Source organism: Enoplosus armatus, chromosome 1 (genome assembly GCF_043641665.1).
Source record: "Enoplosus armatus isolate fEnoArm2 chromosome 1, fEnoArm2.hap1, whole genome shotgun sequence".
Taxonomy (NCBI): domain Eukaryota; kingdom Metazoa; phylum Chordata; class Actinopteri; order Centrarchiformes; family Enoplosidae; genus Enoplosus; species Enoplosus armatus.
In genome coordinates this window covers 14,280,183-14,293,967 of record NC_092180.1, presented here as the reverse complement: position 1 = coordinate 14,293,967, position 13,785 = coordinate 14,280,183, and the positions used below count along the sequence as shown (strand labels likewise).

Genomic DNA, 13,785 nt, shown 5'->3' with positions numbered 1-13,785 from the left:
TCTGCAGAAGAGAAACAAAGCCAGACAGAGAATGACACAATGCTTTGCTGTGGAGGGGACTTCTGAGGCTGAGAAGTCCCATCACTGCTGTGTTGCATGAACAGATGTCCCTGGATTATGACATTCCCAGAATTGTCACTCTTATTCACACTTATAAGCACACATATAAGAACTGCAGTTGTAGTAGGTTTGTAGGAGGAGATATTGATTCTTTCATTTCCCGGTTAATCTTCTACTTAAAATGCAGCCTTTACAATAAATATAAGAGCTGTATTGAGAGCAAGTATTCTTCCTCATGACTAAATCATGGAGGTCGTGCACTTGGCCTGTGTAGAAGCTGTTATTAATAGGAAGGTGGAAGCCTTGATAGATTGGTACCATCTCTGATCAAAGAGAGTATTTGCTGCAGTCAGAGTGCATCCTGTCTTCTGCATCACACCGTGTGCACTGCAGACACAACTCTCACCACAGAGTTGAGCTCCGATTTCTGAATAGAACTGCGATGAATTTATTAGTCTGTACTGTAATATGCCATGTAAATGTAATATAAATAATAGAGAATTTAGGGCTCTTGTATGTGTGTCTCATAGGAAGTACAGCACTAAAATGAATCAAAGGATGCAGTTGATTCTTGTATTGAAATGACCTGATAATGAACAGCTCTGATGGTGCTTCAGTAACAACAGGAAATTCCCAGTATGACCACTGACTTGAATGACAATGATAAACAAGCCGGTGTCTACAGTGACATTCGATCACTGTGTGTGAATTGATCAGTCTGGACCAGAGAGGCCGTGTGGTTTCTCTTCTCCTCGACACAGAATCACAGCTACAACAAGAGACACACGTCGGTTTCTATTGTTAATTTAAATGTATGACGTTTGTGTGTTATTTATGGTTGGGCTGCAACTATTGAGATGGTAAATCAATCCAGAATAAGTTAATCAGCAACAATTTTGATAATCAAATAATCATTTTAAGTAATATTTTAAAGCAAAATAATTCACTTGTATCAGCTTCTCAAATGCTAATTTTAACTGGAGTCTTTTATGATATGAACTCAAAATTTTTCACTTTTTGGTTTGAATATGTCAACTTGGGCTTTAGGAAATTATGGTTGACATTTTGCAGTACACACAAGGAATCAATTCATTCAAAACATAATCGTCAGTTTAATTGGAAAAAATGCCAGAAAATAGTGAAAAATGCCCAGTATCATTTCCCAGGTGTGACGTCTTTAAATGTCTTGTTTTGTCCGGCCAACAGTTCAAAACCCAAAGATATTGAATTGATAATGACAAACAAACAGGAAAAGAGAAGCTACAACCAGACAATGTTTGACATTTTGCTTGAAAAATTATGGAAATGATTGACAATAATTTCTGATTAATTTTCTATTGATCAATTAATCGACTACTCTTTCAGCTATAGTTTGTGTCAACCTGAATAGCAAGAAAAAAATGAATTTGAATAATATCCATATTTACCTGCAGAGGAAGTGCTTGATGAGGCCCTTTCTGTTATATCACCCCAATCCAGCAAGAAAACTCACCTTGGGTGTGATATGCGTGAACAGAGTCCGAGGAGAGTGTAAATCCACCCCTCAAACCGGTCATCAATACACAAATTATCTCTCTTTCAAACTGCTATTTGCACTGCTGAATGTTTCATGCGAGAATATTAAATAATTTTGAACTGTGTGAGCGTCGGAGGTAAACTTGGCCGGTGAAATGCCTCGCCCGGCTCCCGTAAGAATACTAGACTAGCCAATTCTCATTCAGCACACAGCAGATCACATCTGGGTGCTCTTAATGTGTGCTAAAGGGGCCTGCATCCTCCTTAATCAGTTCACTTAAGTGACGACAACACACAGCATAACACTTTATTGGCTGTTAGCTTGGCTTGTGGTTTGGAGATGCTTCTGTTATGCACCTTATCTCCTTCAAGTGTTTTGTTTTATTTTTAAAACAAAGAAATGTTTAATCCACTTTATGCTGTTTTTGGTTTGTCTTGTTTTTTTATTTGCCGTTTTCTCTCTTTTTTAATGGAGGTGTCTAGTCACATACAGGTCATAGCAAGAAAGAAAGTTCGAGAAATCCAAGCTGCCATTAAGGTACGTCTGGCTTTGCCCAGTTGCAGGGGGCTTTTCATTGCCATGGTTACAGGCTCTTCCTTTGTTTTCCTCCCCTCCCTTACCCCGCAGGTGTCTAGTCACATTCAGGTTCTTGCCAGAAGGAAATCTCGTGAGTTTCATTCCAAGCTAAAGGTATGCGCTTTTCTGCTTTTGGGCTTGTTGGTTGCTGTGCATCTTAACTTCCTGTTTCCCGTGGTGACAGAGTGAATGCCTGGTGCTCTGATTCAACCTAACCCAAATCCTCTACTGACTGTAGCATCCCCCACCACCCCCACCCCCACCCCCACCCACCTTCTCAGTTCATCTCTCACTCGTACTCAGGCATGCTGTCACTGTCCTGTCGACTTGGTTTCATCTACACTTACTCACTTTTCATTACAGACCTGCGCTTTGAGAGCGGCTGCTCATCATATCCATGACTTTTGCTTTTTATTTCCATTAATGAAAATAACAAAACATTAATATCAAGCATGCCAAAGCAAATGGTTCTGGTAGTTTAAATGTTTTTTTATACATTATACAAGAGCCTGACAGATACTGGATTTTTGATGCAGATACCCACATTGCGAAGTCTGATAACCATATATTTGCCAATAACACATAACGTGCAAAAATGTTGGACAGCAGTGCTTTGAGCTAAATGCTACCATCAGCATGCTAACATGCTCACAATAACAATGCTAACATGCTGATGTTTAACAGGTATAAATTTGACCATGTTCACAATCTTAGTTTAGCTTGTTAGCATGCTAACATTTTGCTAATTAGCACTAAAACACAGCTGAGGCTAACGGTAATGTCATTAGTCTTGCATGTATATGGTCATAAACCAAAGTATTTTACAAGTTGAAATCTTTTCCTGATGATGGCGCTAAATGATAAGTCGGGATCATCAAAGTATTTACAATTCATCCTGAGCAATCCATCTAAAATTTGTTGCGATATTTCGGCCTCGACCAAAGTGGTGGACTGAGCAACATTGCGATGCTGCTAGCATGGCCACAAATAAAGTAAGAAAACTTCACTTTAGCTCTCTGGTGGGAAAGACTTACAGGCTGACTCATACACCAATACTAGTCGTAATATACAAAAGCCAATATATCAGCCCAGATTATTCACTGGTCAGGCTCAAATCAGGCAACTCTTTGCATATTTGTAAAAAATTGGTGAAACCAAAATCAAAGTGCGCAAATGCCATGGTTGTCAGTCGTTCTTCTACCTCCCAGTTCAGATGTCATCATTTCAGAGTGTTCTTGTTGGTTATTTCAGCAATAGTGAAATCTGTTAAAATCACTAAGGAAAGCTTTTCAGAATGGCACATTAAAATGGGAGCAAAGCATTGTGAAAGAAGTAAACTTGAATAATACTGACCTGTAATTTAAGGTATTTTATGAAGTACTGCTTGTATATCAAAGGCCACTCCTCCCATGTGCCATTTTCTTTTTTTCTTGGGGAACCGACTATACGTTTTGACTTTCACACTTTGCTCCACTCCCAGTATTCAACACGATTTAATGACCCCTCATTAATCTGTGTGTGTGTGTGTGTGTGTGTGTGTGTCTATGTTGAGAAACAGAAAGAATCAGACAGGCAGCTAGCCACATGAATGCCTGGTCTTTCAAGGTCTCTCACAGGCGGCTGTCTGAAGAAAAACAGACAGCTTTTGTATGAATCCCTGTTTTTTCTCATTTAAAGCAAATTAGAGTTCAGGGGGAAAAGAGAAATACAAGTGTGCCCTTCATTTTAGGGGGCATCAATGAAAACCTGCTGTCTCTGGTCTTGTCTATGGCATTTCAGTGAAATTACAGTCATTACGTTACTGTTCTGTTGTTTTGTCTCGAGTGATGACTACTGATCAGATTGTGAAAATTATAGAGAGCAAGACATTCCCCCCCAGAGACTGGGGATACTTTGTAAATACAAATTTCATAATCCTTTTGTTATTGAGTGTTCATTACACATCTGTGTTGTGTTGTACTGTGTGAAGAAGGCCGGACACTCAAACTAAAGTAGAATGTTTTTTTACTGACGTTTGAGCTGTAACAGTTTAAAAATGTTGAATTACTCACAATAAATGAATCACAAATTTACAATAAAAACCCTATTTGTTTGCATTTAGGTTACAAGTATGGTAAGTATTTATTTTCTGGTTGTGATGCTGTTTCTGCTTTTATTAGAGGCTGCCTCGTCCTTCAGCTGCTAGTTTTGCATTTGTGCTCCTGCCATAGCGACACAATAGCTGCTGCCCAGTGTTTCCCCAGTTTATTGATGTCTCTTTGTGCCATCGTACTGTAGCTTTACTGTTTTCAGTCTGTTGCCAGCATGCTTACCTTTAGCTTCTGCCACCAGTGAGTCTGCATGGGTTTGCTAGTGTGTATGAGTTGCCCAAGTTTGCACTTCGCTGCAGTGTTTACACTGAATGTAGCAGGTTCAGTGTGACTTTAAATAACTTTGCTAATGCACGTGCTGTGTCCGAAACAACTTACAATGTGTAGTGCACTTCTGCAGGCTTTTATTTTTCTCTATGAGTTAGTATTCCATTAATTAAGCACAGCCAGATATATCCTGATAATTTAAAAACCTCTTGTACAAAGATGAAAGAAATGGAACGAACTGGAACTTCGGATGACTCTTCGAGAAGTTGGATTATTGTCCTTCAGTTTAAAAGCAGCCTTGATAGAAGTTCAGCTGAATGAGGTTTTTTTTTTTAAAGTATTTTAGTGGTAGATTAGTCAACAAGCAAACTTTGGTGTAAGTGCATACCACTGCTAACCATTGTACATTGGAATTCAGCTGTTATTGTTTGGCACATTCCTTAAAAAAAAGCCTACACTTAAATCGCAATGTAGATGCATCTTCTTTTAACCTGCTTGCCGTTTACTGTTGTGAGAGAGGTCAGTGGTGCTTTCAGTGTGTTGTTGCTACCTCTGCAACACACCCCACCTCTCCCTTCTGTGTGAGTGCTAAGCCTTTTGTGACTGCTGTTAAAGGACCAAGCCGTGAAGGACAAAGCCCTCCAGAGCATGGCCTCCATGTCCTCTGCTCAGATCGTCTCAGCCACGGCTATTCACAACAAGCTCGGCCTGCCAGGCATCCCGCGCCCAGCCTTCCCCGGAGCAGGGGTAAGACCCTTGTCGGCACCACACTATTGATCATTCCTGTCCGGCTTCACCCATGGCAGCCATGGGGCCAACCACGCCGACACCCGGGCCAAATCACATTACACACCACAGCTTTGCACAACTGCCCCTATCAGATAAGCACACGATCAAAAGGAGTGGTAGTCAAGATAACTACATCCACTGAACATGAAGCTAAGAGCCATTTTGATCTTGTTGCTAACAGCTGCTCCCAGTTTGATGTTCTTTGTTGTCCATCTAATTCTCTAGTTATGGCAGGGTATGATATCGACTGGCCAGCCAGGATCCTCACAAGAGTAAGTATCATATTTTGGTGTCAGAGAACTACAACTCTCTCAAAGCAATAAATTAAATATATTGTTCTATGGCAGTGTTTTTTTCTTCTAATGAGTCTCTCATTCTCTGTTCCAGTATTAAGCCTTTCACCCAGCAAGCCTATCCCATCCAGCCAGCAGTCACAGCCATTTCAAGTGAGAATTTACCTGATTCAAAAATTTTCCAAAGACAAATGACCAAAAATGTTCATCACACTTTCTACAATTATTTGCTGAATCTGAAAATTTTTCAATGCAACTTGTTTTCACATCTCCACCCCATATTTGTCCAATAGCGTGCACAACATAGTAAAATGTGTCAACTATTTACTGCATTCATTCACTCCATTCTCTACATGTGCAGTTCAAAACCTCCTTACTTGTTAAAACTGTTCCTTTAATCTTTTGTGAGAATTGGCCAATTGTCTTGCTGTAAAACAAAGATGTTGATAGAGAGTGGTCCAAAAAGCTTGAGAGATAGCTTAACAATAGAAACAGTTTCTGATACTTTGAACTCACCTACGTTTCCCCCAGAGCAACTTATCTGCATTGTAGCTCCAGGAGGGAGGAGTAAAGCAGATGTTGGGATTCAAGTATCTGGTTTGGGACTAAAATTCCAATTTTTTTTAAAAGGTAATTTTAAGCACTTAATGTTGCTCAAATATTATCAATCAGGGGGTGGCAATCAATGAAACTGCAGAAAATCCTGTCATGCAACATATGTAGCCTCATTCAGGAATGCTTTTTTTCCCTCTTAAAACTTAATACTCTTAAAAGTTGGATGAAACAAATAAGAAAACCCAACATGTAATTCACAAGACGTGCACAGACCACTGAGTTATTCTTACCCACATAAAGTTGATGTAAGTAGTGTAGTGATTGTAAATGATAGACGTTCCTGCATCAAAGTAAAAATAGAAAAATGATTTAAAAAGGAAAATCTGTTTGCTGTGGACACAGAACTCATGGAGACTTATTTTACACTATGGAATGTCATCTTACATCAAATCAATTCCAAGGCAATTTTTTGTTATGACACTAGAACACAAACGTGATGAAAAATGTTGAAAAAAACAGGTGGAATTCTTGAGAATTGGTATTTTTTTAGTCGTGTTTTTTTTTTCTTGCCTAGAACTGTCACAAACAGTATTTAGTATTTCTGCATATTGGCTTGGGTTCAGACTAGTTGTATATTTAATTCTTACCTACAAATATTTTGGGAATAAGAAAATATTGCTAAATCCCACAAATTATCAAGTTATGGGCAAATCTGTGCACACACATATTTCCTGAATGATGCCCAGTGTGTTGCATTGCTATGACGTAAACGGTTTCAAGGGCAGGTACGGCTGTAAGTGCAGTTTGTGAAATGCTGGGCATCTTTATTTGAAGTAATGAGCACTGTAGCCAGTGACAACATACACAACAAACAGACTCCCAACAGATGTTCCTGAAACCAAACAATATCTCTAATATGACATAAGGGTTTTATTTGTTATAGTGTCTTTAATATAATATATTCGTGCTGTGCTGTGAAACAACCCACAGACCGGATGGATCTCTCATTTTTCTGGTGTTACTACAGGTTACGAGCCCACAGCGCCTCCGGCTCCCACGGCACCAGCATGGCAGGGACGCTCCATCGGTACATCCAAACTCCGACTGGTGGAATTCTCCGCCTTCCTAGAGCAACAGAGAGACCCAGACTCAGTGAGTAGAGCGTTATACTAAAGCATGAAATATCACTATCTCATGGTGTTCATTCCCACCTCTTATCATCCAGTCCTTCCCTCTATGAATACACTGGGACATTTTCCCAGGCAGACAGTCGGCTGAGAGGAGGCCAAAACAAGCTGAGAGGGGAGAAGCCCGGCCTGTAGGGACACGCAGCATGAAAACCTGCAGAAATAATGAAGGACTGTATATTAATCAGTTCCATAAAAGGCATGCCAAAACTATATTTGGGCTGCAGACTTGAGCTCAGTGAGACGATCCACAGACTCGCTGAGTGTGAGTTGACAAATCAGCAGATCAAAGTCCGTGTCTCACATTTCTTGTTTGCTTTAGTACGTTTTTAATGTTTGTCCACATTTTACTGTGCGCTTTCTTTTGGTATTAATACCGCATGACAACATCCATTAATCTTACATTCAGCTTAATGCTGGAAATTGTTGCATTTGCCCTAAAGGCTGCACGCTGGAGAGTGCAGCACCACATGACAGGGTTTCATTCAGTCACGACAAGGGCAACCAACCTCTGAAAATCAAATGTTATTCTCTGATTTGCTGCTTCTCTTTCTGCTTTTTGCTATGCATCACAGGCTTGATGTCTAACAGGCTACAATTTGTAAAACCAATTCCAAATATTCTCAGCTGAAAGTAAACCTAAAGGTTATTTTTTTATAACATATCGTCAATTTGAGTTGATTGTAGTTGCTTTTGATGCATGAATAAATGGTGTATAAATATTTATTTTTATAAGTCCAAATGATGCTCATCAGCTCATCTGCTCATTAGCTTAGAAATAATTTATTATTTTCTATATAGTTTTGTCTAATTTAACACTTGAGACAGATCTATCTTGGTCAGAATTTGTGATTTCCTGCCTATAATAAAGTCAGAACTTGAGCTTATAGATTTAGTGTGAAGCAGTGTGGCATCCCTGGCTTGGTTTAATACAAATGAGGGGATCAGTTTGTTTTTGGCAGAATGACATTACCTAATTTGTACATCATAAAATACAATCAAAAGATGCAGACAGCCAAATAAAAAGCAATGTTGCATAGGGTTATTTCTTATCATAAGTGAATTGTTATCTTATTCTAGCAATCACTCGCTTATTGTGGTGGTTATTTATCAGAATAGTTAGTTTATTTCAGTAAACCTTTCTGTGTTGATGACTTTCTGGATATCGATATGTAATGCTGTTATAGATCATTTCTATTCCATTTCATGTCAGTTTTTAAGGTTAAAATTCAGACTGGATAGATTTGTGTTTTTATGTGTTTTCTAAATGATACAACCTGAAATACAACAACATCTTTCAAAGTATGTTTCTAATCCTTTTTATTTACTCTTTCAGTACAACAAGCACCTATTTGTACATATCGGCCAGACAAATCATTCCTACAGTGACGCCCTGCTGGAGTCGGTGGACATTCGTCAGATTTATGACAAATTCCCAGAAAAGAAAGGAGGACTGAAAGAGCTGTATGGAAAAGGTCCCCAGAATTCCTTCTTCCTTATAAAATTCTGGGTGAGTGTAATTTATCAGCCACATTGATAAAATTTGACTAAGCTTGATTTATGTTTTACTCACATCAGTCTCAATATCACTGTGATCTCTTGTACAATGTGAGATGTTTAATGGCAGATCCTGTTCAGTTACAGTCTGTTCAGGTTTGTCTTTAGTGATTGGGTGTAATCAGTCTACACAGAGAAGATTGCTCTCTTAATGTTTGCAGAATGCACTCTGCTAAATTTGGACTCGCATAGCAGGAGAGCTTTTGATCAAAGCACTCACTAATTCAATGTAATATCTCCAAACAATGGAGTGACCGGGATGCACTCCTAATGGCTGTTTAAACATTGCATGTATTTCCTCCCTGATGCAAAATGCTAACTAGCGGCAGCCAACAAAGTAGGACCGTATGCACTTGGACCAAGTCCCCTCAAATTCCTTTTGAAGTGACCGACCAATCTAAATTTCAAATGAAAGACAGAATCTGCACAATAATGAATGTATAACTGCTTTGCTTAATGAAGGAGGAGAATGTTGTCGGAGGACGTCTCCTCTTTTTGTATCCATAATGAACAGGATGTCGAGGGCATAGAAAGGCTGCCCTCCGGTAGCAGACCCCGTTCAAACTTGTAAATCAGTCTTTTAACGCAACTTCATTGAATCCTCTTTAGAATCTTGTTTCCAATATGGACACATTAACATGCTTATTCAAATGTGGCCGAGATCTTTAATTTGATATGCGATGTACAGGTTTAATCTCTGAGATTCTTAATGCAGAGTTTAATTTAACATTTAGATACTAATTTCTGACTTCCTTTAAGGCGAAGTACAGACGTGTGCAGTGTCTCAGTTCCTTACTAACTGTATACAGTATGTAGTATATACTAATATTTATAGTGTGTCATTTTCCATCAATATACTTTTATACTAACAGGAAAAGATACAATACCTGCACTGTGACACTTGCCAGTTGCACTTAAAGAGGCAATAATCTATATTTTTATAGTAATAATGTATGATATATATATATATATATATATATATATATATAACTTTTATTTAATCAGGTATTCTCAAAGGTGTGAAATGACAATGTGAAAACAATGTGAAAGAGGTCACTTGTAGTGATGAACCCACAAAGAATGATCACCTGAATCTGCAGCGCCCTTCCTCCCTTCAGCTTTACGGAGGTTTATAGCGAGATTCAGCTCATTGTTTATCTGTCAGGCCGCAACTTTACTGTTTCGATTCACACTCTACTCAACTAGCTGCTAAATGCTCCACTGTGTTCACCAGCTAAAGAGCCAGATGTTTCCCTGTGGAGTTGGTAGAGACCAAAAACAGAGCTAAAAGAGAGTGAATATTAGACTTCATCAGGTGGCCAGAAACACGACTCCAAATGAATGATAATGTTGCTCCATAACTGCTGGATGTGTAAATAAGTAACTGTAAAAGTTCACCATATCAACTTAAAAGGTGATGATGTGTCAATGTTGTGTTCACAACTTGTTTCTGCTGCCCCCCAGTGGCCATTGCAGCTTTAACAATGGGACTGCATTTTTTATAATCTTCTCTGTAGAATCTGTCACACACACTTCCTGTATCGGTTCAAATTAAGTTTCTGTGGACAGAATCCCTTCATTTGTTAACAAGGCTTTTATTGATGGCCATTATCAAAGGCAAACTCAATGTAGAAAGACAGGACTGGCAGTGTGAGCCGCAGCAGTTTGGTGAGGTAGCCATCACGCACGTGTAGAAGTAGCCATTGTGGCATGGCCGCAAGGTTTACCTCTTTTTACTATGTTTGTGTCTATTGTTTATTCCTGTAAATACAAATATTAATTGCCATTGAATGCTCTCTTGTTCCTCTGGCTCCCAGGCTGACTTGAACTGTAACATTCAAGACGATACTGGATCTTTCTACGGAGTCACTAGTCAGTACGAGAGCTCAGAGAACATGACCATCACATGTTCAACAAAGGTCTGCTCCTTTGGCAAGCAGGTGGTCGAGAAAGTTGAGGTATGAACGGGAAGTCTTTCCATCCTGTGGATCAGAACAATGACGAAAAGCTGTGAATTACAATCTTCACTATCTACACTTACACTACTGTGTAATTGTGTTGTTGTGTAATTTTTTCTGTTTTTCCTCAGACTGAATATGCACGGTTTGAGAATGGACGCTTTGTCTATCGGATAAGCCGGTCTCCCATGTGTGAATACATGATCAACTTCATCCATAAGCTAAAACATCTGCCAGAGAAATATATGATGAACAGCGTGCTGGAGAACTTCACGATCTTATTGGTAATCACCTCACTGACCTGAGTGGGCGAGATCCCTCTCCAGAACTCTCATTCTTCTTCTGCTCTTTGCTGTCAGGGTGTGTTGGTGGCTCCAGCTGGGGGGGCGGGGGTTGACTGGACCTCGGGATGAGTTCCTCTCGCTGGTCTTACATTGCTCTCATTCCACAGGGGATGAAACACAATGTGAGGAGCCTCATTATCTGCAGGGGATAAGAGGGGGCAGGAACCCCTGTTATTAGCCATCACATGGGGTCTTAAAGTGTCATTCACAACTACTGAGGAAGCAAAACATAAATAAAAAGACTCATACGTGGGGGTGTGCAAACACAATAGCAACCAGGGCCCAAAAGCACCTTAAGGGTAAGATGATTATAAATTCCATCTTACGAAACTGTTCAAGCTTATGAGCTGTTTCCCAAAAGCATCGTGATTTAAGATGGTTTTAGAAATGATTGTAGATGAATTAAAGTACCTCCTTCTTCTGTTTAAGAGCGTCATAAGAAGGATGATGAGAAAAATTAAAACTAAACAAAAACATTTATTAACCAATTATTGATTTGATTTTGGAGGCTGCCTTCACCCAGAAAGCAATGATCCTGATATGATGACAGTGTCAAAGTAAAAGGATCTCTACCTCTTTAGTGAATAATACATTCATCTCTTGTGGCTGAAATGGCACCTTCCTGAAGTTCAGTTTTTAGTTTTGATATCTTACAGAAATTATGACATGCATATTCTTTAATTTTATAAGACCATCACTGCTTCATTCTAGGTTTAATATGTGCTTCAGAGTAATGTCCTGAGAAGCAGCTGAATCAATCAGTTTACATTCTTAAACTTTACTTCCACCCAGTAGCTTTTATTAGGAAGCAAGCTGAAAGCTGTTGGCTGCACATGAAGCTTCATTTTCATGCTGAAGGACTCCACAAATAAAACATTTCTGTTGTGTCCTTTGCCACATTTATGCGTTGTGATTTATGTATTTTTTAGAACATAGCAAGGTCTTATAGACAGTTGAATATGCCAACCTACTTTAAAGTGTATTCAGTATTCTTCAGAACCACAGAGAGCTGACATTAAGAAACACGTGCACGTCCACTCACTGTAGAGAACTGCTTGTCTTCAAAGATTGATTGTTATCTTGAAACGGGACCCTGGTCTTCTGATTCTGTACTCCTTTTTATTCATTTAAAAAGATCAGATGAAGTTTAGTACTTCTCTACTAGAAAGTGACTGTCTCTTGTCTCTGTCTCTTGCAGGTGGTGACAAATAGAGACACCCAGGAGACGCTGCTATGTATGGCGTGTGTGTTTGAAGTTTCAAACAGCGAGCATGGCGCCCAGCATCATATCTATAGACTGGTAAAGGAATGAGAGGCTCTGAGGCCCCCAGACCCCCCCCACCCACCCTCAAATCTATCCTCTTTTCATAGACTTACCAACCTCAAAAACAAGTGGCAGTGCCTCTACCTGAAAGTCACACCTGCAATGCTTTTTGGTCATGGTATCGGGTGAAGTCAGTTGTTATAAATTTGTTTTATTATAAAGTGTTTGTTATTTGACTGCAGTTGTGAATTGCGGTACAGTTGTTTTATGTTTAAATATGGGAATTCTCGTTTAAAGATATGTCGAGTTGGTCTCCGTTGGGTATAAATGTGGCCGTTCTTAAAGAATTTACTAGCTTAATTTGGTAAATGGAAATATGTGTGTTGTTTTCTTCTGCTTTGTTATGTAGACTAAGAAAAAAAAGGATGCTGGCTTTTTCTATCAGCGGCCTGATGTGGTCTGTGTAATATGTTTGAGTGTGTGTTTTATATGTCTGTAGTTCATAATTTGTGAGCATACATACTGTCGATATACAGACGTGCACCCACAGCCAATAGACTTTCCAAAGAAACAAAAACTAACAACACTACATACAGTAGTTGGAAGCAAGAAAAATTACTGCTATTTCTTTAAAAAAAAAAAAAACCTCAGCTTTCAGAAGTATATTTATCCTTGTTGAAGCACTCCAAGTCTTAGACACTAACAACAGAATGAATGCACTGTGAAAATACTACAAACATTTTGCCTGCGTGTGCTCCATAAATGTAGGAAGTCTTACCACCTGCTAAGCATTTCTGTGCTACAAACAAGTCTTTTCTCTGTGACAACTGATGAGAGAATTTTTTGGTTTTAGACAAGTCAAAGTACGGCTTAAAATGACTCTCATCTTGTCCAAAAGCACTTTGTTCCCCTTCCTGGACGAGCCTCAGTGATGCTTACTTTTCTTTTTGTTAGAACAACACTAAATAATCATAACACTATAAATCACTTGTAGACAGCAGGCCTTGTTCAGTATGCTGTGGCTTTGCCCCCCCCCCCCCTGAAAGACTTTCAGAATATCGTCCCCCTCTGGGATCGCGGTGTAATAACTCCAAGCCAAGAGTGTTGCTGCCTTCTTGTTCACACTATGTTCACATGTTTCTGTGGCCTACACCGACCCCCAGCCTTAAACATGTTGTAGCTGTGTGAACTCCAAAAGATGCCACTAAAACTGTGATCTCTACGCGGGAAGACTCTTTCTATGTTTGCATTGTGTACGAAACTCACAATTCTATCTGCCAAAGTGTAGATGTACAGTGCCTTAGAATATACTCTAACATTACACTTTGT

At 39.3% G+C, this 13,785-nt stretch overlaps 1 protein-coding gene across 1 annotated transcript in view; it reads left to right on the top strand.

Annotated features, from left to right (window-relative positions):
* The window catches only part of tead1b (TEA domain family member 1b), a 44,862-nt gene extending 32,358 nt beyond the window's left edge, over positions 1-12,504 (top strand). The window contains exons 6-14 of the mRNA XM_070912074.1: positions 2,204-2,266; positions 5,125-5,256; positions 5,524-5,570; positions 5,686-5,744; positions 7,174-7,298; positions 8,670-8,843; positions 10,708-10,848; positions 10,980-11,132; positions 12,391-12,504. Of these exons, the coding sequence (XP_070768175.1) occupies positions 2,204-2,266; positions 5,125-5,256; positions 5,524-5,570; positions 5,686-5,744; positions 7,174-7,298; positions 8,670-8,843; positions 10,708-10,848; positions 10,980-11,132; positions 12,391-12,504 (1,008 nt within the window). The remainder of the gene's footprint in view (positions 1-2,203; positions 2,267-5,124; positions 5,257-5,523; positions 5,571-5,685; positions 5,745-7,173; positions 7,299-8,669; positions 8,844-10,707; positions 10,849-10,979; positions 11,133-12,390) is intronic.
* Positions 12,505-13,785: the final 1,281 nt, after the last annotated feature.